This window comes from Aquarana catesbeiana, linkage group LG04 (assembly GCF_042186555.1).
Source record: "Aquarana catesbeiana isolate 2022-GZ linkage group LG04, ASM4218655v1, whole genome shotgun sequence".
Classification (NCBI taxonomy): Eukaryota; Metazoa; Chordata; class Amphibia; order Anura; family Ranidae; genus Aquarana; species Aquarana catesbeiana.
In genome coordinates, this window is record NC_133327.1 from 542021701 (window position 1) to 542046846 (window position 25146).

At 44.1% G+C, this 25146-nt stretch overlaps 1 protein-coding gene across 3 annotated transcripts in view; it reads right to left on the reverse strand.

Moving 5' to 3' along the window:
- The window catches only part of TMEM181 (transmembrane protein 181), a 123020-nt gene that overhangs the window by 11762 nt on the left and 86112 nt on the right, over positions 1-25146 (reverse strand). For all 3 annotated transcript variants that reach the window (XM_073627887.1, XM_073627888.1, XM_073627890.1), the window contains exons 12-16: positions 22613-22715; positions 20464-20515; positions 13205-13287; positions 12611-12700; positions 5954-6020 (exon numbers count right to left, since the gene is read on the reverse strand). In XM_073627887.1, coding sequence (XP_073483988.1) covers positions 5954-6020; positions 12611-12700; positions 13205-13287; positions 20464-20515; positions 22613-22715 — 395 coding nt within the window. The remainder of the gene's footprint in view (positions 1-5953; positions 6021-12610; positions 12701-13204; positions 13288-20463; positions 20516-22612; positions 22716-25146) is intronic.

The following is a 25146-nucleotide window of genomic DNA, read 5'->3' on the forward strand; positions in this document are numbered from 1 at the left end:
ACTGCTCTCAAAACCTGTCTCAGCGAGACCGACTGGTTGGTCTGTAAGGCTGACATTGTTTGCATCATTTTTGTAATCTTCTCCTGTGGACGAAACACTTTTTGGTCTTCCGAGCAAAAGTCGTATTCCAGATATGTCACCTTCTGGGCCAGAATAAGGGAAGACTTCTCTACGTTTATTAACTAGCCTAGGGACTGCAGGAAGTCTTGTACAGTCTGGAGATCCGCTAATAACTTTTGGTATGACTCTGCCACCACAAGGAGGTCGTCCAGGTAAGGGATAATAGTTATCGCCTTTCTCCCCCAACACCTTTGTAAAAATGCATGGGGCTGAGGACAGACCGAAGGGGAGAGCTTGGAATTTAAAGTGCCGAGTCTTTGTTCCCATCTTGACTGCTAGTCTCAAGAATCTTTGAAAGGCTGGATGGATAGGGATGTGTAGGTAAGCATCCCTCAAATCCAAAGTGGCCATAAAAGCAGTTTGGGTAAAGCAGGTTTTTGATTGTGATAACCGTCTCCATACGAAAGTGCTTATATCTGATTGAACGGTTTAAAGACCGAAGGTTCAGGATAAGCTGATACTTTCCTGACGGCTTTCTGATGACAAATATATGGGAGTAAAACCCCTTGCCCTGATCTGACCGGGGAACAGGGATCAGGACTTTTTCATCTAATAAGTCTCCAATTTGGAGACTCAGAGCCTTCGCTTTTTCCCGATCTTGGGGAGGGAAGGTGACCAATAACCGCTCCGGTGGTTGGTGAGAAAATTCCAGCCTGTGCCCATTGGTCACTAGGTCCAGGATGAAGGGGCTTGAGGTCACTGCTGCCCATTGTGGGAGAAAGGCCCTCAAATCTTCCTCCCACTGGGGGACACGAGTCACTGTGGCTTATTGGGTTGTTGTGGATTAAACAAGACCCCCCCTTTACCTTTGCTCCCTGTCCAATGTTTTTTGAGCCTGTTGTCCTTTTCTCTAGGATCTTGCTGCCTACCTTGGCCACGAAAAAAAAACTTTCTGGCTGTCGGGTTTTTCTTTTTCTCTGGAAATGCCTTTTTCCTATCAGCTGTGCCTCCTGCAGTCCTGGGCCAAAAAGATGATCACCCGTTAAGGGAAGCCCACATAGGCGCAACTTTGAGGCTGAATAACCTGACCAGGTTTTAAGCCATAGGCTTCTTCTGGCCGAATTCACTAAGGCCGAAGTCCTGGCTGACATTCTTACTGACAGCTCAGCGAAGCTGGCCCCCCTACAATCAGCACAAATAAAAACTCAAGTATGTTTCTTTAGAGCTACGTTTGTTTTGTGCTGCTAAAATTTCTGTCCTATCTTTTATCGTTCTTGCGTTATTGATGACTTATTAAAGGTCACCAAAGGTCACTCATCCCCCCTACAATGCCTAAATGACACGAAACTGGTCTTGTTGGTTAGTGCTACGTTTGTGCTGCTAAAATTTCCTTTCTATCTTTTATCGTTCTTGCGTTATTAATGATTTATTAAAAGGTCACCAAAGGTCACTCAGCCCCCCTACAACACCCAAATGACACAAAAAGCCTTGTTGGTTTGTGCTGCTAAAATTTTTATTTGTGCTGTTATGGTTTTTAAGTTATAACGGTTTTTTAAACCCCACGCACTTTGCCCCGCCCCTACAATCAGCACAAATGAAAACTCAAGTGCGTTTCTTTAGTGCTACGTTTGTGCTGTTTAAAAATTAATGCAAAAACGATAACAGAGAACGAAAATTTAAACAGCACAAACGTAGCACTAAAGAAACGCACTTGAGTTTTCATTTGTGCTGATTGTAGGGGCGGGGCAAAGTGCGTGGGGTTTAAAAACCGTTATAACTTAAAAACCATAACTGCACAAATAAAAATTTTAGCAGCACAAACCAGCACAAACCAACGAGGCTTTTTGTGTCATTTGGGTGTTGTAGGGGGGCTCAGTGACCTTTAAAAATTAACGCAAAAACGATAACAGAGAACGAAAATTTAAAGGTCACTGAGCCCCCCTACAACACCCAAGAGACACAAAATTGGGCTGTTGGTTAGTGCCTTATTTGTGCTGCTAAAATGTGTATTTGTGCTGTTATGGTTTTTCAGTTATAACAGCTTGTTTATATTTGATAACAACCCACCCACTTCGCACCTCATGTTATTAAATCTTAAAAACAAACATACTATTTGTTAGTTCTACCCTTGTGCTTTTTTGTGTCATAAAAATAAAAATTTGTGCTGCTTTTATTTTTAAGATAATAGCAATTTGTTTTTTTCCAGATGATGACATCACCCCCCCTCCTGAAAGCAGCCATGGGATCACAGTGAGGTATGAGTGCCTGTGATCAGTCCAGTAGACTGCGTGGTGGCAGCAGTCAGCAGGTGGATGTGGCAGCAGAACCGGCTGGTGGCAGATGAGCTGGCAACTAGCTGTGTGAAGTTGGAACTCCATGTTTGTAAAACCTGAATAAAAATATACTATTCGTTTGTGCCGCAAAAATGAGTGTTTGTGCCGCTTTGGTTTCGGAGATATTGTGCGTTATAGTTACTGAAACCCCACCCACTTTGCACCTCATGTTGTTGAATTTTAAAAATAAACACACCATTCCTTTGTGCCGCAAAAATGAACTTTTGTGCCGCTTTGGTCTCCGAGATATTGTGTGTTATAGCTGTGTGAAGTTGCCATGTTTGTAAAACCTGAATAATAATATACCATTCGTTTATGCCGCGTTTGTGCTGGTTTGTGCCGCAATAATGAGCGTTTGTGCCGGTTCGGTTTCTGAGATATTAAACATTCAATTGAATGTAAGCCCCGCCCACTTTGCACCCCATGTTGCTGAATTTTAAAAACAAACACGCCATTTGTTTGTGCCAGTTTGTGCCAGAAAAATATACGTTTGTGCCGCTTTGGTTTCGGAGATATCGTGCGTTATAGTTGTTGAAACCCCGCCCACTTTGCACCCCACGTTGCTGAATTTGAAGACAAACACGCCAGTCCTTTGTGCCGCGTTTCTGCTGGTTTGTGCCGCAAAAATAAAATTTTGTGCTGCTTTGGTTTCGGAGATATTGTGTGTTATAGGTGTGTGAAGTTGCCATGTTTGTAAAACCTGAATAATAATATACTATTCGTTTGTGCGGTGTTTCTGCTGGTTTGTGCCGCAAAAATAAACTTTTGTGCCATTTTGGTTTAGGAAATATTGTGCATTATAGTTGCTGAAACCCCGCGTCCAGAGGATCTCACAGCGCGGGTAGCAACTTGGATCCTTAAAAATTTCTAGAAAAGAGGGGCTTGATTGTTATGTGTATAAATTATGTACCTATGAATTTGTGGATGTTCTTCAGCCCCTAAACAAACTACAAAAGATTAGGTGTCCCAAACAGAGAGGGGACCAAGAAAAAGATGGGGCTTACTGAAGAGCAATACACGTGAGGATTAATTAATCAATCAAAAATTTATTGAAGTGGTACAACACTTAAGACACATTGATAAAAGAGTTTAAGCCATTTTGCTAAACTGCCCTAAATACAGATTGTCGACTGGCCTGTGTGGGTCAGTCAGTACAACCACAGACTGGGGGACAAAAACAACATACAATAAGACTTGACAAACAACAGCGTCCGAACTCCAAGGAAACTGATGTCTGAACAGCCAACCACCAATGGGATTGTCCAGCATTTGCTGAGTATGGCTGTTTAGGCAGACATCAATCCCCCTCGTGGGGCTTGAGCCAAGTATGGAAATGTATTGCTCTTCAGTAAGCCCCATCTTTTTCTTGGTCCCCCCTCTGTTTGGGACACCTAATCTTTTGTAGCAACTTGGATCCCCTGCGGTTGCTGGACGAGATGGCAGACGTGGACAGGCTGCTTTTCCAGCTCAGGGCGGAGGCGGCATCCAGAGGAGCGGAGTGGCTGCAGGAGCAGCTCTAATCTGTCCTGCGAGATTGAGCCTCGGTCAGGGACAGGGGGGCAGGAGTCTGTATGAGCTCGGAGGTCTCGGCCCCTGAAGCCCTTTTCTCCGGTCTCCTCCCCCAGAGCTCGGTGCCACATTGGGAGTCCCATGCGGACCCCTTCAGGACTACCTGCAAAATGATCGGCTGCGCCCGGGGGTGGTGCTCCTGGAAGGAATCCCCTTTATCGTTGGGGGGCAGGGCTTCCGAGGGTGTCTGTCTCTCCCCGGCATCAGGATCAGGAACAGGCGGGCTCCTCCCCCCGGAGATGAGTCAGCGGGGGCAGAGCCTCGGCAGGGGAATCGTGCTGCTACGGCCCCCAGGCCCTTTACCTCCGTGGCCGGTGGCTCTCACAGGACCAGCCAGCACCAGGTGATGTAGGAGGTGCGGAGGAGCGGCGGTGTGAGACCAGTGGTAAGCGCCCAGGGCTCTGGGCACTCCTGTAAGGTGACCCAGAAATCGGTGGGTGGAGCTGGTGCAAGCAGGCAGGGCCAGCAGCCGCACGGATTCTCTGCATCCAGGGCCACTTCTCCTGGGGTGCTGGCAGGGAGAGGAGACGTGAAGATAGATGAGAGATCGGAGGGCAAGTTGTCCACTTCAGAGGGGGGAGGAGTCGCATGGACGCCCTGCATCAATGGAGTTGGGACCTGCGGCTGGTGGGAACCTTCCAAGGCAGCCTGGTAAGTCTACTACTTCTTCTAACAGGTCTGTGTTTTCTGCTGTTGATATTGTGTGTCTAGGGGGGACGGCTCTCTCCCAAATGGAGTTGGCGGCTCTGCGGTCTGATTTGCCCATGCTTTCTGCAACTTCTAGTGCAGGCCGTGGTCACGCCACATCTAGGTCAGATGAGGGGTTGCAGGGGTACCTTTTGGATTTGAGGGAGCTGGTCCAGCTATTTGAACCAGAAACGAGTGCCAAAGCCGTGGATCCCGCCGGTGGGTGGGTCAGAGGCGACAAGGCTGGCTTCTGTGTCCAGGGTTGATTCCCCCGCGGCGGTGGTGCCCGCCAGTGGCAATCCTGGAGGCGGGCCAGTCTGCGGAGGGGCACAAGTTGACGTTGGGGGACAAGGCTGAGTCCTCAGGGGAGGCCGTTACCAAACAGGATTCAGTCAGCTTGGCCGACTCTGCGCAATGTGAGGTTTACGTTTGTTTTGAGGGGTCTCTGGGTGCGCACCTGAAGCCGAAATTCCGCAAAAAAATTTGGAAGGGTGAGTATATGGGGATATTCTCTCTGCTACCTCTGGAAAAAATTTATCTGGATAGGGTCAAGCCAGAGGAGAGCAAAAAGGAGGATGAAGAAAAATAGCTGTACAAGCTTATCCCGCGGACTTTCCCTAACTGGCTGCAGGTTTTTGCCATTATGGCAAGTGTAGTTAGGGAGAAGAATCCGGTACACTGTTTGGTGCTCTTCTGTTATCTTGACGTCATCAGGGAGGCCTACAGGGTATCTACATGGTTGAGGTATGACGAGCAGTTCCGGCAGCAAAGATCTATCCGCCCGTCCTTGCAGTGGGACCACGACGACATTAGTTTGTGGATGCGACTTATGACCTTGGCGCAAGGCCCCTAATCAGTTTTTTCAGGGGGGGCCGGTGGCATGGGTATGGTAATGCATGGAGATATATATATATATATATATATATATATATATATATATATATATATATATATATATATATATATATATATATATATATATATATATATATATATATATATATATGTATGGGTTGCCATTTATTCTGAATGGCCACCTCAATGTACAAATAGATACAAATCTGCCCAAAACACGCATATGCTATAACACACAATGTAAACGGTGTACACTGTGGTGCACTGCATTGTGAAAATTAGACTGGTGCTTTTCTAATGTGCTGAGGTATGTTGAGAGCCCAACTAAAATATATGGGCTGCCATAAAGCAACGTGCCCCAGGGCACAAAAATGCAAAATGTGAATGAAGAGGTGTGAAGAAAAAAAAATTATTAGTACTCCACAATTACACAAAAGCAAACATCCTACCCGTATATTACATCATCATCTGAGTCATTTAGCATCGAAAAGGCAGGATTATCTTTCAACTGTGATTCTGTAAAAGAAACAGAAGGAAATAAATTGATGCAATTCTAATAAAGCAATTAATCATATTATTAGCCATATATTCATTAAACTCTAAGGCTGCATTCACACCTCAGGGTTTCGTTTTCAGGTAGAAAGTCATGTGATTTTACCGCAATTTTGTACAGGTCAAAAGGTCACCAATGTAAAAAGCGGAAAAACGCCTGTAAGCTGCCTAACAAGCTCATGCACTTTTGTGAGCTTCAGGCGTTTTGCTTCAGGTGACAAAACGCTCAGATGTCAACAGGTGCCATTGAAATGAATGGGATTTTGCTTGTTGAGCGTTTTTCCAGGCATTTTTTCCGGCATTTTACGAGCTGAAAATGCTCGGGTGTGAATGCAGCCTTAAACCCCTTTCACACTGAGGCACTTTACAGGCGCTATAGCGCTAAAAATAGAGCCTGTAAAGCGCCTCTCCTTTCACTCCAATGTGAAAGCCCGAGTACTTTCACACTGGAGCGGTGCGCTGGCAGGACACAAAAAAAAGTCCTGCAAGCAGCATCTAAAGCGCCCCTTCCCACTGAAATCAATAGGCAGCGCCGCCGAAGTGGCGCTTTTAATCCTTTTTCAGGTCGTTAGCGGGGGTCAAAAGCTCCCCCCACTAGTGGCTGAAAAAAACGACAGTAAAGCACTGCTAAAAATAGCGGCACTTTACCACCGATGCCCGGCGCTGCTCAGTGTGAAAGTGCCTTAACTGCTGTGTAGATCTTGCCACTAGAGGCTGATGTAGGGTAATGGATTTACAGCTTAATAAAGTAGTTCTATATGAAAAAGACAATGGGAATGAGACAACACTCCTTTCCGCTAGCCTACTCCCCCCTTATCTCTTTTACCTCACTTCAATATTAGTTTTTTTTTTTTACGCTTCTTTAGAACACCTAGGTGTACGTTTATCAAACAGAGATACTTTATCTCATTGTCAGTTCTAAGCAGTCTCAGAGAACTACTCAGAAGGAGAAGAGAGAAGTTTTTCCTCTGAGATCTGAGTAGAAGGGGAAGGTGCCTGTGATCTCCTGAGACAGCTGTGTGATTACAGAGCAGCGGAGTTTTAAAAGTGAAACCAAAGTTAAAAAGACTAATTACATGAAAATAATAAGCATTGTTTTTTTTTTTTTTTACACACATTTTGGTACATTCTTAAAATGTGTATTTTGGCTCTTTTTCATTGTTCATTTAGGCTTTATGTGTATTTGCTTTTTATGTGTATTTTGGCAAATAGCCCATTTGCTAGACACTTTTGGGGCGCTATTAACAATGGCACCGCAAGCATATCATGCATTGTGCATGTGTTTCCGAAATGTACACAAAAACGCAGGTAAAAAATAGCCAAAATACATGTTAAAAAAAAAAAAGCACATAAAATGTGCGAAGATGAGTTTTAAAAAACAAGCCAAAATGTGTTTTGAAAAAACTCAGCAAAAAATTGCATCAAAAACTACCAAAATGCGCACAAAAAAGGCCCAAAAAGCCAAATTGAATTTTTTTTAGGCATGGAGCATTGTGCATTTTTTCAATGTGCCTTTTGGCATGTTGGTAGTGTTTTTGTCAAACAAAATGTGTGCAAAATGGATGTCTAACTGCATTTGGGGTGCCATTAACAATGAATAGCACCCAAAAATGCATTGCGTATTTTGACACAATTTTACAGCAATTTGGAATTGTGTCAAGAATTGCGCAATTCTGTCAACAATTCTGCACTGCTCAGATGTGAATGGCTCCTAAAAGAAAATATCTAATAACTATACTGTGCGTGTGGGTGTGAGTACACCCCCACATTTTTGTAAATATTTTATTACATCTTTTCATGTGACAACACTGAAGAAATGACACTTTGCTACAATGTAATGTAGTGAGTGCACAGCTTGTATAACAGTGTAAATTTGCTTTCCCCTCAAAATAACTCAACACACAGCCATTAATGTCTAAACCGCTGGCAACAAAAGTGAGAACACCCCTAAGTGAAAATGCCCAAATTGGGCTCAATTAGCCATTTTCCCTCCCCGGTGTCATGCGACTCGTTAGTGTTACAAGGTCTCAGGTGTGAATGAGGAGCAGGTGTGCTAAATTTGGTGTCATCACTCTCACTCTCTCATACTAGTCACTGGAAGTTCAACATGGCGCCCCATGGCAAAGAACTCTCTGAGGATCTGAAAAAAAGGATTGTTGCTCTACATAAAGATGCCCTAGCCTAGGCTATAAGATTGCCAAGACCTTGAAACAGCTGCAGCACGGTGACCAAGACCATACAGTAGTTTAACAGGACAGGTTCCACTCAGAACAGGCCTCGCCATGGTCGACCAAAGAAGTTGAGTGCACATGCTCAGCGTCATATCCAGAGGTTGTCTTTGGGAAATAGACGTATAAGTTCTGCCAGCATTGCTGCAGAGGTTGAAGGGGTAGGGGGTCAGCCTGTCATTGCTCAGACCATACGCCGCACACTGCATCAAATTGGTCTGCATGGCTATCATCCCAGAAGGAAGCCTCTTCTAAAGATGATGCACCAAAAAAGCCTGCAGTTTGCTGAAGACAAATGGACTAAAGACACTGATTACTGGAACCATGTCCTGTGGTCTGATGAGACCAAGATAAACTTATTTTGTTCAGATGGTGTCAAGCGTGTGTGACACCAACCAGGTGAGGAGTACAAAGACAACTGTGTCTTTCCTACAGTCAAGCATGGTGGTGGGAGTGTCATGGTCTGGGGCTGCATGTGTGCTGCCGCCACTGGGGAGATACAGACCATTGAGGGAACCATGAATGCCAACTTGTTCTGTGACATACTAAAGCAAAGCATGACCCCCTCCTGTCTGAGACTGTGCCGCAGGGCAGTATTCCAACATAACGACCCCAAACACACCTCTAAGACAACCACTGCTTTGCTAAAGAAGCCAAGGACAAACGTGATGGACTGGCCAATCATGTCTTAGGACCTAAACCCTATTGAGCATCTGTGGGGCATACCCAAATGGAAGGTGGAGGAGTGCAAAGTCTCTAACATCCACCAGCTCCGTGATGTCATCATGGAGGAGTGGAAGAGGACTCCAGTGGCAACCTGTGAGGCTCTAGTGAACTCCATGTCCAAGAGGGTTAAGGCAGTGCTGGAAAATAATGGTGGCCACACAAAATATTGACACTTTGGACATTTTCACTTAGGGGTGTACTCACTTTTGTTGCCAGCAGTTTGGACATTATTAGCTGTGTGTTGAGTTATTTTTAGGGGACAGCAAATTTACACTGTTATATAAGCTGTACACTCACTACTTTACATTGTAGCAGAGAGAGAGAGAGAGAGAGAGAGAGAGAGGGAATATCTATCTATAGAGATACATCTATCACACACACACAAACCTATATAGTTAGTATTTATACCAATCTTTAAGCTTGTTGTTGCTGATATTAGGAAGAAAGAAGACTCCTTTCCTCACATTACAGAAGCTTCTCACCCAGATTCTCCACCTCTGAGCTGGAGAATCTGGGGTGGAGATATTTTACAGAGATGACCACTGAGATCTTCAGCTCTCACCTCCATAAACTGGTCATTTGTGTAAAAGTGAATGATAGAAGGGTGTGTCCTGTGATGAGCCACTCCTCATCTCATAAACTGGCACGCCTGAGAGATCAGCCGTGATCATCAAGATCTCGGCTCTTCTCTGTTTGATAAACATACAGCCTAATCCTTTTAAAGCATCCAATATCTCATTCTTTCTTGTAGACCATAACCTACAGGAGTCAAGACCCCAAAATCAATCTGAACAGAAGCTCAAGGACCCCATACCATATACATGTATTATTTGGTTAACATTCCTTGGAGTACATCACAGGACCTGGAAATCATTATTCTCACGACTGCCACTATCAGGTGAATGGATACTGGCTAAAAGCAGGAATTCCTGCCCAGGCATAACCCACTCTCAGCTAAGCCCCAGTGTTGTAGCAATTTTAAAACCAAAAATCCAAAATTACAGAACACAGTGGACATGACAACTTGGGATGTCCCTAAGCATGAGATGTGGGCAGAATGGGGGAGGGCAACATAGCGACAAGAAGAACAAGTCCAAAACCAGAATAGGGGAAAACCCCAATTTAAAGCCACCTGAAGAAAAGAATAGGGGAAAACCCCACTACAAAGCCACTTGCAAGACCTTTCGACTAAAACTGCCATTTGCAGAGGTGTGAACCTCTACCTGGTAGAACTTCGTAAACATCTGAAGAGGAGACTAGATCGCAGCATTACAAACTTGAACAACAGAAGCTTAGATGCTGAATCACCCAGGAAGCACTGACACGCCTGGTGGAATGGGCCTGGACTACGAAAGAGAACGTTAACCCCAATACCATAGGTCTAAGAAATCAGCTTACAAACCCACCTAGAAATAGAGGGTCAGGAAGTAGCCTGAACCTCAGAAGAACAAACCAAGAATCTGTTGAATCAAAGCTATAGACTTCAGATAAACTTAAAGCACCTTGAACAACATTCAAAGCGTAAAAGCACCTTCTCCTTAGGATGTTTTTATTTTTTTAGGACAAAAAGTTGGCAGACTAATGTCCGATTTAGATGGAACAAGGAAACCACCCGAGGTAGGAAAGAGAGCCTCAGCACGTTATCCCGGTGAAGAACTAGGAAATTTCCCTTGCAGGAAAGTGCAGCAAACTTTAGAAGCCTGCAAGCCAAGATAATGGCCAAAAAACTACCTTGTACTTAAAGTGGAACTTTACTGATAACAACCTGATAAAAAAAAAAAAAAAAAAAAGAATGTTCTTCAGCAAGGACATACATTCCACATTAATAATTATGCTACTAAAATTAGCGTGTGCAGTCAACTGCCTCCAGCATGGTTCATGTTTCTTCCTGCTGGAGGCTACCATTTTTCTTAAGTCCAGAGCCCCTGAACAACAGTAAATCTTAAAACGGAACTAAACCCATCGATTTAATGGTAAAAAATTAATTAAAAAAAGTTACATTCCTGGAATGCCAGGATTGCCAAATGTCACATTTGCTTGTGCTCTTAACCAAACTGTCAAACCATCAAATGGCTGGTGTCACAACTGATCACATGTGCAAGAACCATGGCAATTGCAAATCAAACAGAAGCAGATTTCTTAGCTGTAAAGGATAGGAGGGTTTAATTGCACTTGAAGGCTGTCCGCAGATTGGTCTCTACAAACTGTAGTGCCTAAAAATAGAGAGCAATTGGGCATGTGCAGAGCAGGGTGAGACAGTGCATTACCGGATTTTAAACAGTATAGACTCTTATTTTTAACGTTTTGCATAGCTATACCTGCAAAAGGGGCCAGTCTGAAGTGATCTAGCAGGACTTAATTTTCTGACTAAAGTGCCACTTTAACCACTTGTCGACTGCCTAAAACAAACACTCTCTTGCCTTAGGCAGCTAGCTTTCAGATAAAAGTGGTTCCTGCATTGGATTCACCGCAGGATCACTTTCCGAAGCGGTGGGAGAGGTACCCTCCTCCCGCCGCTTCCTGGGCTTGCGTTACCAATCGCAGGGCCAGGGAACCATATGGGGCCAGCAGTGTCTCCCCATAAAGATAAGCAATGGCAACCTCTCATCTCTATGCCCTTGGAGGACCGGAGCGACACCATGATGTCACTTCCGGTTCTCAGACCATGTAAACTTGCTTGTTTTTGAACGTGGCGATCAGGATGTGCATCTGTTTTTTTCCACATCGGACAGGGATTTTGAAACATCTCAAGGTGCAGAGACCTCTCTTTATGGGTCTATGTGTTAGTGATTTAGGAGGTCCACCTCCAGGGATGTGGATGGCTGAGAGAATTGAAATTTAAGCTTTTGCCTAGAAGAGTAGCCGAAATCTTGCTCTGTCCTACTATCCCATTCCCCTCGCCACTGTAATTTTCCGGTGCAGCATTTAATGTAATTAATACAGCTAAGGGGGTGTCATGAGCTCCCATCAAGAAAGCATGCCCACCCTTTCGTGCCTGATCCACCATTCATAGAAGCTGTACTATGGTTTCAAAGAATGACACACAATCTCTGATGGGGTGGAGCTATCAATCATCTGCCAATCCCCCATTCAGAGATCCTGTGTCATTCATAGGACAGAGCAAGATTGTTCTTGAAACAAGAATCAACACAAGGGACACATCATACTAACTAAGTTATATCCTTTGTGATGATTTTATGTTTGCAACTTTAGCTACACTTAGGCTTTAGATTTCTATTTTTTTTTCACTATTTAGTTCCAATTAAAACCAAAGAGAAAATATGTATGCAAATTTTGCAACACAATAAAGCCCTATCTGTCCAGAATAAAACATATTATATGTTACCATAGACTACAAAACTTAAGATATTTTGGGTGGAACTAAGACATTGCCAAAATGAAAACACACACCACCACTCTAGTATTGAGGTGGATAGTCAGCAGGAAAGTCACTCCTTTCCCCAATAGCTGAAAACATTAACAAATCTGAATATGAAATACCCAACATTTAAATTCAAATTAATTTTGAGTAAACATTACGATATTAATTTAAGTAAAGTTGCTGAGAATACAAGAGAACATTTCAAGGGTAAGACTTACCATACAGTGCATTTTTTGATGGTGAGTAGACAAATGCTAAAGTGTATAGATAAAAATTCAGCAAGCCATAGAAGGACAAGAACTCTGCTGGTGTTAAGAGTTAAGGGAAAATAAACTGGCTATTCTCTAGGAAACTTATACTTAGATCATGGACAACCACTGGAAGAACAAAGTAATGCTTAGTCTAATGTCAAAAAGGACCACTATCATGAAAAATATAGTTTTAATAAAAACTATAAATTAAAGCCATGTGAATACAATATGACCATGGTTAGCAACCCTGGCAGTGTTATAGTTTGTCCACCCCTGCCTTGGTCACCTTTGCTTTGACATCTTGTAAAAAAGGACAAAAATGTAAATGCATAATATAGAAAGAAATGTATATATTGAATACCATTACATTATTACATGTATTAAAAATGCAGATATCCCACTACAATATTTTACACAACAGTGGTCCTACAAATCTCAAAACAAGCTGTAGTGCATAATAGTAAATTCATACGCTGGATAATATTCACAACAATTCAAGTGGCAAATCTGTTGCTACTACCACCAGTTGAATTTTTAATAAGGTAGCAAGCAAAAGGATATAATTTTGATAATGTGTAGACAGCTCTGCAACAAAATTGTCCTGTAAAACTTGTGAACCGAATCTTAGATATAAAATGACGATGCTGCAAGACAAAAAAAAGGAGAATACAATAAACTCTTAAAGCGATACTAAAGTCTTCTTTTTTTTCATTTTAAGATAAATTGTTATACTCCCCTCCTCTGTGCAGTGGTTTTGCACAGAGCAGCCCAGATCCTCCTCTTCTCTTCAATGCTTGCTATGGGGGCACCTGAGCTGAGCTGCTGCTCTGTGTGTCCATTCAGACACGGAGCCACTCTCTCCTTATTGGCTCACTGAATGATTGACAGCAGTGGGAGCCAATGGTGCTCCGATGCTGTCTCAGCCAATCAGGAGGGAGAGTCCCGGCCAGCTGGGTCTCTCATGCAACATCGATGGATCAAGATGGGCTCAGGTAATAAGTATTGGGGGGGCTGCTGCACACAGGGTTTTTTTTTTATCTTAATGCAATGCTTAGAATGCATTAAGATTAAAAACCAGGGGGCGTGACCGGAAGCCGCTCTGCATGGACGCCTGACCTGATAGCTCTCCTCCAGCCCGCAGCTTAAAGGCCTGAAAAGGGGGATTTTCAGCTTCAACATATGGGAGGAAGCAGAAGGACCAGATCCTCTAGGACCCGGGGTTCGTCCCAGCCACCATCCGGCTCCGCTACGACCATCCGGACATACTTTAATCAGCCCTCCATGTCGGAGGACGAGCGGGACAAGATGGCGCCGCCAGCCTCCTCCTCCGCCACAAGACCGCAACAACGGCAGTCTTCGGCGGCTCCGTCTGCACCTCACACCACAGCGGGACAGACTCAGGAGATGGATGGGCTGACCGACCAGGAAACTACAGCGGTGAGTCCTCCCCCACCTCTCCCCGCACATGAGGCATCCCGGAGCACACCGCGGGACGTTACACTAGGCCGCACTGCACCTTCCTATACACAGTGCTCAGAGGCCTTTCCGCAACTACTGCGCTCATTATCAGACCCCTACTTGCCCCAGGTAGGAACGATTTCCCCTACTCCCTCTCTCCAACCGGGTGATTTTCCCCCACTGCCGGAGCCGGAATGGTGATTGGAGCTGCGATCAGGGACTAAGGGCACGCCACGGAAGATTTACCCCCCAGCAAGTGCATGCCCCCCCCCGAGCTCTCCCCAGCCACAAAGGCATGTGCGTCAGGGTGCCTTCAGACCGGTGGGACAGGGGACAGATCACAACAAATCATATGCCCAGGTGGCCTGTTCACCAAGCGAGACCCCTTTGGATACTCTGGTGGGGGCTCACCCCCCTCCTCCTAAGCAGAGGCCTTCCTGGGGAGACTTGCAAGCACCCCAGATGCCACGCCAGATGCAATCCTAGGACTCACACGACCCCAAGCTCCCTCCAGCATTACACAGGGAATCCTCCCCTCCAAGCTACCCCCAATCTCACATGGGACACAGCCCACGCATGCAGCAGCCTACCTCCTGGCAGGACTGTTTCCAAGCCATACCTACCAAGGAGGACTTCAAACTCCTCATTGAAGAAGTTAAATCCGCTTGTCAGGCGGAAATCCAGATTATTCATACTAACCTCAAACATCTCTCGGAGAGGATGGAAATGGCGGAGGAGGAAATCCAAGAGACTAAATTGGCAGTACACCGTACTCAAATACAAGGGGCAGACCACCACTTAATGCTTCGGAACATGCAACGTCACATTGAAGATCTTGACAATAGGGGGCGCCGAAATAACATCCGAATTAGAGGTCTACCTGAATCAGAAGGTCCCGAAGACCTCCATGAAACCCTGCAGCTTCTGTTTAACAACCTCCTGGGGGACCCCCCAGACAAACCTCTAGAAATGGACCGAGCACGTCGGGCCCTGCGCCCTAAGGGACCGGCCTCTAGACCCCGAGATGTTATCTGCAGGGTCCATTCCTTCCCTTTAAAGGAGGACATCATGCGCAAAGCACGCAATGCAAAGAAAGTGGTCTTTGAAAACACACAACTCCAGCTCTTCCCAGATCTTTCCTGGATTACTCTGCAGAAGAGAAGATTGCTCCAGCCCCTGCTCATCTTACTCCAAGAGAAAGACATTACATATCGCTGGGGCTTTCCCTTCAGCCTCACAGCCCGCCGTCAGGGTAAATCTGCAATATTACGCTTCCCGGAGGATTTGGAAAACTTTTGCGACATCTTGGAGATCCCTATCCCTCGGATGCCTGATTGGGACCTTGTGGACTTGCCAACGCCACCCCCAGTGGTATGGCAGAAGATCCCCCCGATTAAACGCCCCAGAGACCGGGACTCTCCCCGGGGATCTACTAAACCCAAGCCTAAAAAAGGCTGACTGGCGAGACACTTACTTCTGCCCTACCCATTTTTGCTACGACCACTCCCCCTAAGGCCCTCCTTCAGTCACTGTGTTTTCAATGTCGGGCATTTTTCTTTTATAGGAGACTAGTTAGTGTTAGTCCTAGTTGTTTCCGGCCCACTAGCCTCCCTAGTGGTTTATCCTACTAAAGTTCCTCTTCATTATATTGTTCAGATAGCTTAATTTCAGTTGAATTTGCACTGAGAGGTTCTCTATGCCCCCCCGGGCCGAGCCCTGGTTTGGGGTTCTGACCGGGGAGACTTATTGGAACTTAATGGGGCTTGGGCGGCCTATACTGCCCGGGCCCACAATGAATCGTTTATTCTTATTTGTGATGACAATAATAATTTTTTCTCTTTCGCTCTATCTTTCCTTCTTTTTCCTCTCCCCACCCTCCCCTCCCCCTTGGCCTGTCGCGAGTCTGGGACGGTCATCTGGTCGAGCCTCATTTATGGATCTCCTCGCCTTCCGAACCCCGTGGGAGTGTCCCAGCAGGATAAGCTAAGTAAACACGCCTTCACACACACCAAGAACCAGGGTTAGATTCATGTCACTTAATGTTCACGGGTTGAACTCAAATAAAAAAAGACATCTTACATTGAAAGAACTTAGGAGATCAGGGGCAGACATAGCGCTACTACAAGAAACACATTTCAATAGGGGGGGTGCCTTCGCCTTCGCATCCAGACAATACCCCCAGGTCTTTCAAGCATTTAACCCCCGCAAACGCGCAGGTGTAGCAATCCTATTTAAGCACGGTTCCCAGTTCAAATGCTTAGAGTCCTTCATTGACCCGAGGGGACACTATATAATTTTACGAGGCCAGTGGCAATCGCAGGCGATAACTATTTGCAATATCTACGCTCCTAACACACACCAGATACACTTCCTATCCAAGGTCTTTACACGCCTATTTAAGTCCCCCAACGAATGTCTGATCGTGGGAGGCGATTTTAATCTGGCGCATTCAGTGGGTCTAGACCGCCAAGTGATTAACCCCACAGCCCCCCAGGCCCGAGTCGCCCGTGATTCCAAACTATTTAGACAATTAACCAGACGTCACGCCTTATTCGATGCATGGCGAGCACTCCACCCAGGAGACAGACAATATACTTTTTTTTTCGGCCCCCCACCGTATGCACTCCCGTTTAGACTACTTCTTCGTTAATAACGCCACCCTACGGGTTACAAAGGCAGCCCAGATCCTTCCCATTTCTTGGTCAGACCATGCCCCAATAACTCTATCACTTGAGATGGGAATCACGACACGTAAACCTAGCAACTGGCAGTTAAATAACTTTCTTCTCCAACATGTCCCGTCTAGGTCGGAACTAGAGACGACTTTGAAAAACTACTTCTTAGACAATAACACTCCTGATGTCTCCCTCACAACCCTCTGGGAGGCTCACAAAGCAGTTCTTAGGGGACGATGTATTGCGATCTCTTCGGCCATGAAGAAAAACGCGATAGCATCTAAACTTCAGACTGAAAAAAAAACTCAAAACCCTAGAACTTCGCCTACAGGCTTCACCATCTATAACTCTCCTTAAAAAAGTAGTATGTCTCAGAAACAACCTTCGAGATCTGGCACTAGGCCAAGTGGAGAAAGCACTTCTGCGGCTAAAGCAAACCTATTACGATAAAGGCAATAAAGACCACTCCCTCCTAGCGCGCAAACTATCTGAACGCTCCCATGTGTCCACCCCCCACCAAATTAAAGATAGGACGGGCACTCTGCTTACACACCCTCAAGACATAGCCCAGACCTTTGGGGAATTTTATACAACCCTATATAACAATCCAGAGATCCCTCGTGACCCATTACCTCCTGACCTCACTGACCGAATGAGACACTATCTAGAAGACAGCGGCCTTCCCAGACTCCAAGGTGCGGACCTTGTCTCACTTAATGCCCCAATCACAGAGGAAGAAATAACAGGCACTATAAAAACTCTGCCTACACACAAATCCCCTGGACCAGATGGGTTTCCCTACGAATACTACAAGACATTCCTCCCGACTCTTCTACCCTACATGTGTAGGATGTTTAACGCCTTTTTTCAGAACACCACCATCCCCGCGGACATGCAGAGATCATTTCTCACACTAATCCCCAAGCCCGACAAGGACCCCTCAGTATGTGCTAGTTACAGGCCAATCGCACTTCTTAACTCTGATTTAAAAATCTTTACTAAGCTTCTCTCAATGCGATTGAACCTGATACTTCCTTCCTTAATACACAAGGACCAGGTGGGCTTTGTCCCCCTGCATCAAGCGGGGGATAATACGAGACGAATTATTGACCTTATAGATGTGGCGAACAGGGAGGGACTAGATGCGCTGGTTCTTGGTCTTGACGCAGAAAAGGCTTTCGACCGCCTTGGCTGGCCTTTCCTGTTTGCCACGTTGCGCTGTATGGGATTACGGGGCCCTTTTCTACAGGCTATTAGATACTTATACACTAATCCTTCATCCCAAGTTAAGACCCCCTTTGCGTTATCGCCGACCTTTCCGATTGCTAATGGAACTCGCCAGGGGTGCCCGCTATCACCGCTATTATTTGCGCTGTGTGTGGAGCCCCTGGCGGCGACCATCCGGAAAAACACGAGCATACATGGGATCCCGGTGAGAGGTAGGGAATTTAAGCTGGCATTGTTTGCTGACGATATCATACTTACCCTGACCCAACCTAGGATTTCACTCCCCAACCTACACGCTGAGCTTGACCTGTACAGGTCCCTATCGGGCTATAAAATAAACGCGGCTAAATCTGAAGCTTTACCCATTAACATACCGGCTCAGGAGATCCAACACCTACGACAATGCTTCCCTTATCACTGGAATGAGCTATCCCTAAAATACTTGGGAGTCCAGATTACTCCCTCCTACCCTACCCTTTACAGAGCCAACTATCCCCCCCTTCTAAAAAATATAAGAGATCTCCTAAGAAAATGGAAGGCTCATCATATCTCCCTTTTAGGGAGGATAGCCTCGGTTAAAATGGTAATTCTGCCAAAACTGCTCTACCTATTCCAAACACTTCCCATTCCAGTCCCAACAGCGGAACTGCGGAAACTACAGGCGGATATGATACGCTACGTATGGAATTATAGGAGACATAGAATACCACGATCGGTCTTGCTGGCGTCACGAACAGACGGCGGGTTATCCTTCCCTGACATAACCAAATACTATCAAGCAGCCCAACTGCGAGCCCTGGCCTCCTGGTTTACCCAACGCTCTTATAACAAGTGGACAGAAATAGAAAAATCGTGGATGGCACCGGTCCACCCGAACAGTATGTTATGGAATGCGATGGCGAAGGTAGACTCCTCCCAGCTCTTGGGCCCCATGCTTCACCTTAACACGCTCTGGCGTAGATTGTCACGAGCCCACAAACTATGCTCCGAGAGATCATCCCTTACGTCTTTTCTATATAACCCCAAACTGCCTGCAGGTCTCACCCATCAGATGTCCTCCCCGTGGGCGGCCAGAAACCTGTTCCACTTTGGCCACCTAGTCCACCCATGCACGCGCAGGCTACTCTCCTTTGCGGAGCTTCAAAAAAAATTTGGCATCCCAAGGCAGGCATTCTATGGATACCTGCAAATCAGACACTATGCCCAATCCATTGCCCCAGACCTACAATTCTCAACCCCAACTACATTTGAGGGCCTGATATTGGAAGGCTCGGCTAGACGTGGGCTAATCTCTGACATATACCAAATATTGAATTCCTACAGTTTCCTAGACCAGGGCAAGCACACATACATGCTCCGCTGGGAGAAGTATCTAGGCGAGGAGATACCGGAAAACACCTGGCAGGTGATCTGGTCCCAGGCAGCCAAAAGTTCACTTTGTACTTTGTATAAGGAGAACGCATATAAAATTCTCTTTTTCTGGTATATGACGCCTGATTTACTCCGAGCCATCTACCCTTCCAGTTCGGACAGATGTTGGCGATGCTACAGGGATAGAGGGACCCTATATCATATCTATTGGTCATGCCCTAAAATAGTCCCGTTCTGGACGGAAGTTCAACTACTATTGACTCGCTTGCTGGGGGTGAAGGTGCCCTGGACTCCGAAATTATTTCTTCTTGGGGTGTCTGGGTTGAATATACCCCGCCACTCTAGGAAACTACTGGGCCATGTAATCACGGCGGCGAGGTGCCTAGTTGCCCTGCGCTGGAAAAAACAGACCCATCCCACTCAAAACAGATCTTTACACCAGAATAAAGGATATAGAACTTATGGAAAAAATGACAGTCCATTTACAAGATAGACTGGAAATACATGACAAGGTTTGGGAAGACTGGCACAGGCGGGAGGACCCACCCTAGGCTGGCGGCAGAGCCTCCCTCCCCCCTTCTCCCCCCCTCCTTCCTACATTCTCTTTTCTCCTTCTTTCTCTTTTTACTATCCTTCTCCTTACTGTTGGACCATGTCCAGAACAAAATAGATATTTGTTGGTTGACGAATTTTGCGGATGAAGAATCTACTACATCTCTACTTTATCTAGATGAATATATTCTACTGCCTACTGAATACCAGTTTGAATGTCTGTCAAATGTATTCTGTATTGAGCAAACTACAATTCTGTATTTTTATATACCTGTGACCAATAAAAACTGTTATTTGAAAAGATTAAAAACCATCTGCCTTTAGAACCACTTTAAGTATAAAAAAAGTTATATGCAGCTACTGTCATTTTTTTTTTTTTAGACAGTTCTTAATCTGTTTGTGACTCACTTATGAATGTCAGCAAATTGAACTTAACCGATCCACAATAAAGGAGTTTTAATATTGTGAACAATCATGTTTGCTTTGCTTCTGGAGCAAAGCAGATAACCTCTAAATAGGTGTTTACCACTGACATACCTGATAACAAGCACTAGGAAAGTTAAAGCTGTAAGAAACTTTAGACGCAGATCTGAAAGACAAAACAATTTTAATAAACATAAGATTAAGAAGCAGTTCACAATCATGTCTGGGAATTATGGCATCTCTAGGAGGATCCACTGAGTCAGTGAATACGCTATTAGGATGATTCCTTTTCTTTCTACCTGATCTTTACCACACATGTTTTTTTTCAAGTTATAATATCCTTCTTTCCAATGATACTATTCTACGTTACTATGTTCCAACGGTAATACTGCTTTAACTGAAAATTTGCTATTTGTGGTTGTTTTAATTTGCTTTTACTCGTCAGCAAGTGCTTCCTGTGAACATTGTGCTTACATTTTTAAATTTCTTTTTCCCCTTTTTTTATTTTGATAAAATTAAATACAAATTGCTCTTAAAGAAAAAAAAAAAAAAAGGCAGCAGAAACGTCACACCCCAAACTATAGTCAAAACCTTTGTTTTCCTTCTTTAGTATAGTAAAGTTTATTACGGAAGGCTTAGAACTGGACGGATTTTTATGTGTTCTTTTCCGCAGAAAGATTTTCCTGCTGACACAGGAAGTGAAGAAACTCTTCAAAGTGAGGGGAAGTCACTTCTAAAAGAGGCTCTCACTTAAATAGGCATCCCTACTGAAAGATTTCCACCTCACCTCCTGTTCCCATGAAAATGGTAAAGTTTCATATTTCCTATTAGTCTCTGTCCTATGGACAATGGTTACAAGGACAAATAGAGAATGTGAATCTCACTAGTGGGGACACAGACAGGAAAAAAATAGACAGAGGTTGTACGTAAGCTTTTATTACTTAATCCAACAAAAGTAAAAAAGTTTGGCTAGAGATACATATTAAAGTATTTAAGTCTAAATAAAACAAGCATGTATGTGCTAGAGCTATTGTGTGTTCCAAGCTTCTAAACAACGACCCTGTCTATAGGCGATCTCATAAAAAAAGCGCTGCCATGTGTGGAGAAAAGGGAGTAAACAAACTGCTGTATTGGCAAATGTGAGGTGCCACAGACCGCACAGCAACTGACTATATAGCTGAAGGCTCATCAATAAGCTGCTTTTTTCCTCTACTCAATGATACCTTCAATGTCCCATTCATGTGTTGTAGTTAAAGATTTTACCAAACACTAGTAGAAAGCAAAGTGACCATGGTGCAGATTGTTGTGATGTCATTTAATTTGAATGACACCCAAATGCACTATTACAGTACTGGGGAATGCACCTGCTTTGCAGTGCACCACAATGCACATTTCCATACGGTGTTTGAAAAATTAAGAAAAAAACTATAAAAGGTCAATTTTTGTGGTGTTAAAGAATGATGCCAGCCTGTTCAAAATAAATTAGCTGACTTAATGCAAATTAATGTAGCCCACAGGGCTTGATTTACTAACGGCAAATTGTCGGTGCACTGCAATTGCTCTAGATCTGAGGGGGGAACGTGCAAGGGAAAAAAAAACCCTGTATTTTTGCTTGCACATGACTGGATGATAGAAACCAGCAGAGCTTCCCCTCAGATCTAGAGCAACTGCACTTGCAGTGCATAGTATATTTGCCTTTAGTAAATCAACCCCATAGTCTGAAAATGCCCTTACTCTGTGGTGGATTAATGACTGCTATCAATTCACTTTATGTCATGCGACTTTGGACATGGGCTGTGACAAGTCACAGCCCATTCTTTTCAATGGCACCCATTCAGATCGGTGCAACAAAGTCATGGCGATTTTGAAAAGGTGCCTGCACTACTTTTGAGTGCAACTTTGAATCGGACTTCTCTCACATCAAAGTAGCATCGAAGTCACATTGGAAATCATGCGGCTTTGGAGTTGCACAAGGGCAAATAGAGCCTTCAATAATCAGAAAAGAGAATCTGTGTTGTCAACTAAGTTTTAGTTTTTTGTACACAGTCATACCCATCAGACAGCTCCAAGTAAAGTCAGGAAATTTGTATTCTTGCTACTACAGACCTGGACAAATGTTTAAAACATTTTAAAAAATAAATCTTTCGCACTCTTTGACATACACAGAAGCTATGCAATCTGTCTCTGGCATTATTGACAAGACACACCCACTTTTACTTCCCACTTATGCACAGAATATAGTTCACTTTACAAAACATCTTACCAACATATGGCATATTTCGAAGTTCGGAACATGCTCTTATAACGAGGAACAAAAGATATAGGATGTACATTGTTGCTACCACAAGGAAGAAAATTTTCATGCCCTAATTGAAGAGAACATAGAAAATTATTAGGACATAAATGTATATAAATTTTCAATTCTGCATTTAAAAGGTAAACGTGAGTTCTCAAAACATCCCCGATTAAAATTTCATCAAACGTATTGCAAAATGGGAGTCAAATGGGGACAATACAGGAAGAGCTGCTTCTACAATGAGGTAGTAATCTTACTTCCAAAAAACCCTAGGGCTCGGTGCAAATATATGCAAATTGGATGAGTTTTTAACCACATCCAATTCGCATAACATGTGAAGTGGACTGGCTTTCAATGAAGCCGATTCACACATGCGCCGGACGGCCGCGATGCAGTTTTAAAAAGAGCACTGTGCGATTTTGCGTCCAGTTCAGGTACGATTTCAGGAAAAAATTTGCACTTGAACTGGTGAACAAAAGCGCACCGGACTGCTGCACTAAAACCGCGGCCGCATGTGTGTGTGTGAACCCAGCCTTATTGCTAATTCACTACACATGCAAAAGCACCCAGGTATAGACTATCACAGCAACCTTCCATAGGGCCCCCTTGGCTAGGTTACCACATGCACCTGAGTGCAAACTATCTCAGGCTTCACTCTATGGAATCATCAGTGAAGTGGGGTTTTTTTTTTCCCCAGATCTAGATCCTAGACATCAATCCAGTAGCTGTACAAATGAAAACTGAAATGTACAATTTCTCTTTTCCTGTCATGTATGGACTTCATTGAAAACAGATTCTGCCCTCTAGAAAAAAATATAAAAGCATTCGTCAACTGAATGGCCTTTTGTAGCTGAACCCCAGGTAGTTAAACCATGTATAAAAGACTACAAAAAAGCCAGTTATATATTCCTTAAAAAAAATGAAAGTCATCTAATGTAGCTACTCCTATTTTTATGTATTCCTTTGCACACTCAAGACTGAGATGGATGGGCAGCAGTTTGAGCCTCTCAGGCTGTATTGAATTGCAAGCCCCTATAGTTTAAAGAATAAGTTCACCTTTAGTAACATGATGTTACATTTGTATTTAGGGCATAGCATGACAATAGAAAAAAACCTTAGTGTAACAAATTAAAAATATAAATGGACAGAAGCACTCTAATTGCTGGAATACAGAAAGTAATATAGACTAGATGAAAATGGTTGTGTTGTCCCTTTAAAAGTCAACCAAAATAGATTGTGAATGATTGAATCGCTATAAAACAAAGTGTAAAAATTATCAAAAATTCAATGTTGTCCAATAATTACTCACCTTATATAAATTCCATGTGTCAGAAAAAAAAAAAAAATATATATATATATCTATATCTCTGTCTCTCTATAGATATAGATATGTAAACAATTATTGTTTATTTTATGTCACTGGGAGTTTATACGAGGATGAGCAATTATTGGACAAACTTATATTTTTGCACTTTGATTAATGTATGGTGGTTTAATCATGTACAATCATTTTTTGTTAGACTTTTAAAAAGGGACAGGACATCCATTTTCATCTAATAACATGCAACATGTTACTATGCACTGCCCCCCCTCTTCCCACACATTTCAAAATTGGCGTAGCTGTGCAGCGCTCCACCTGCACAGCCGAGTCATTCATTCACAGCGATTAAGGAACGAATAAACTTCCAATCCAGCCTGTCACCATGGCAGATGGCTTGTAGTTCTCAGTGAATTGTGAAGGTGCTGATAAACACCTTCGAAGTTAATTTACACTTCCTCCAGCTTTCAAAAAGTAAGGCCGGCAAAACACGGAGCAAAATTTCTTTCCACGGGTTGCAGGAAAGAAATTTGTTCGATTCCCTCATCAACACAGACAGACAGCGTTGATGTGGGAATTCCTCCTGCCGGCCATTGTCTCTCGGGGAGGGGGTGGGGGAAGCCGTCACCGCTGGGAGAGGACTGATTGCTGCTAGTGGCAATAGCAGCTGCTAGCGATAATCGCAGGTAAAACCCTGTATGCTGGTTGTACCCAAGTCGATCAATTGATCAACTGCTGAGCCAGTCGAGATTTGAATAGTGTATTGTCCGCCTAAGCCTGTACCGAAATACAGGCAGAAAGCTGGAGGGAGAGTGTACAGGAGCCGGACATTGCACCCACGATCCAATGATTATGGGTACAAAGCTCTGCAGAGTTTTGTGGGGGAAAAAAAACACAACACTTTAACTGCAAAAAATATGTGCATTTATTTTATTATGAAAGGTGAACTTTAGCCTTTAATACTGGAAGCTTGCTGACAGCAAAAAGTGAGTTGCATGAGGACTTCATTGGTGAAGAGCATGGTGAAGCTCCTTTATTGTGCAGTCTGCAGACTAGGAGTGGGTCTGTGACAAAGTCATATTACTAAAATAGCAGTGGAAGAATGCAAGTCAGACAGCCTTGCTGGGCTGTCTGAAGGGAACATTACCTAATTAATTAAAAAGAAAAAAAAAAAGTAACAGTT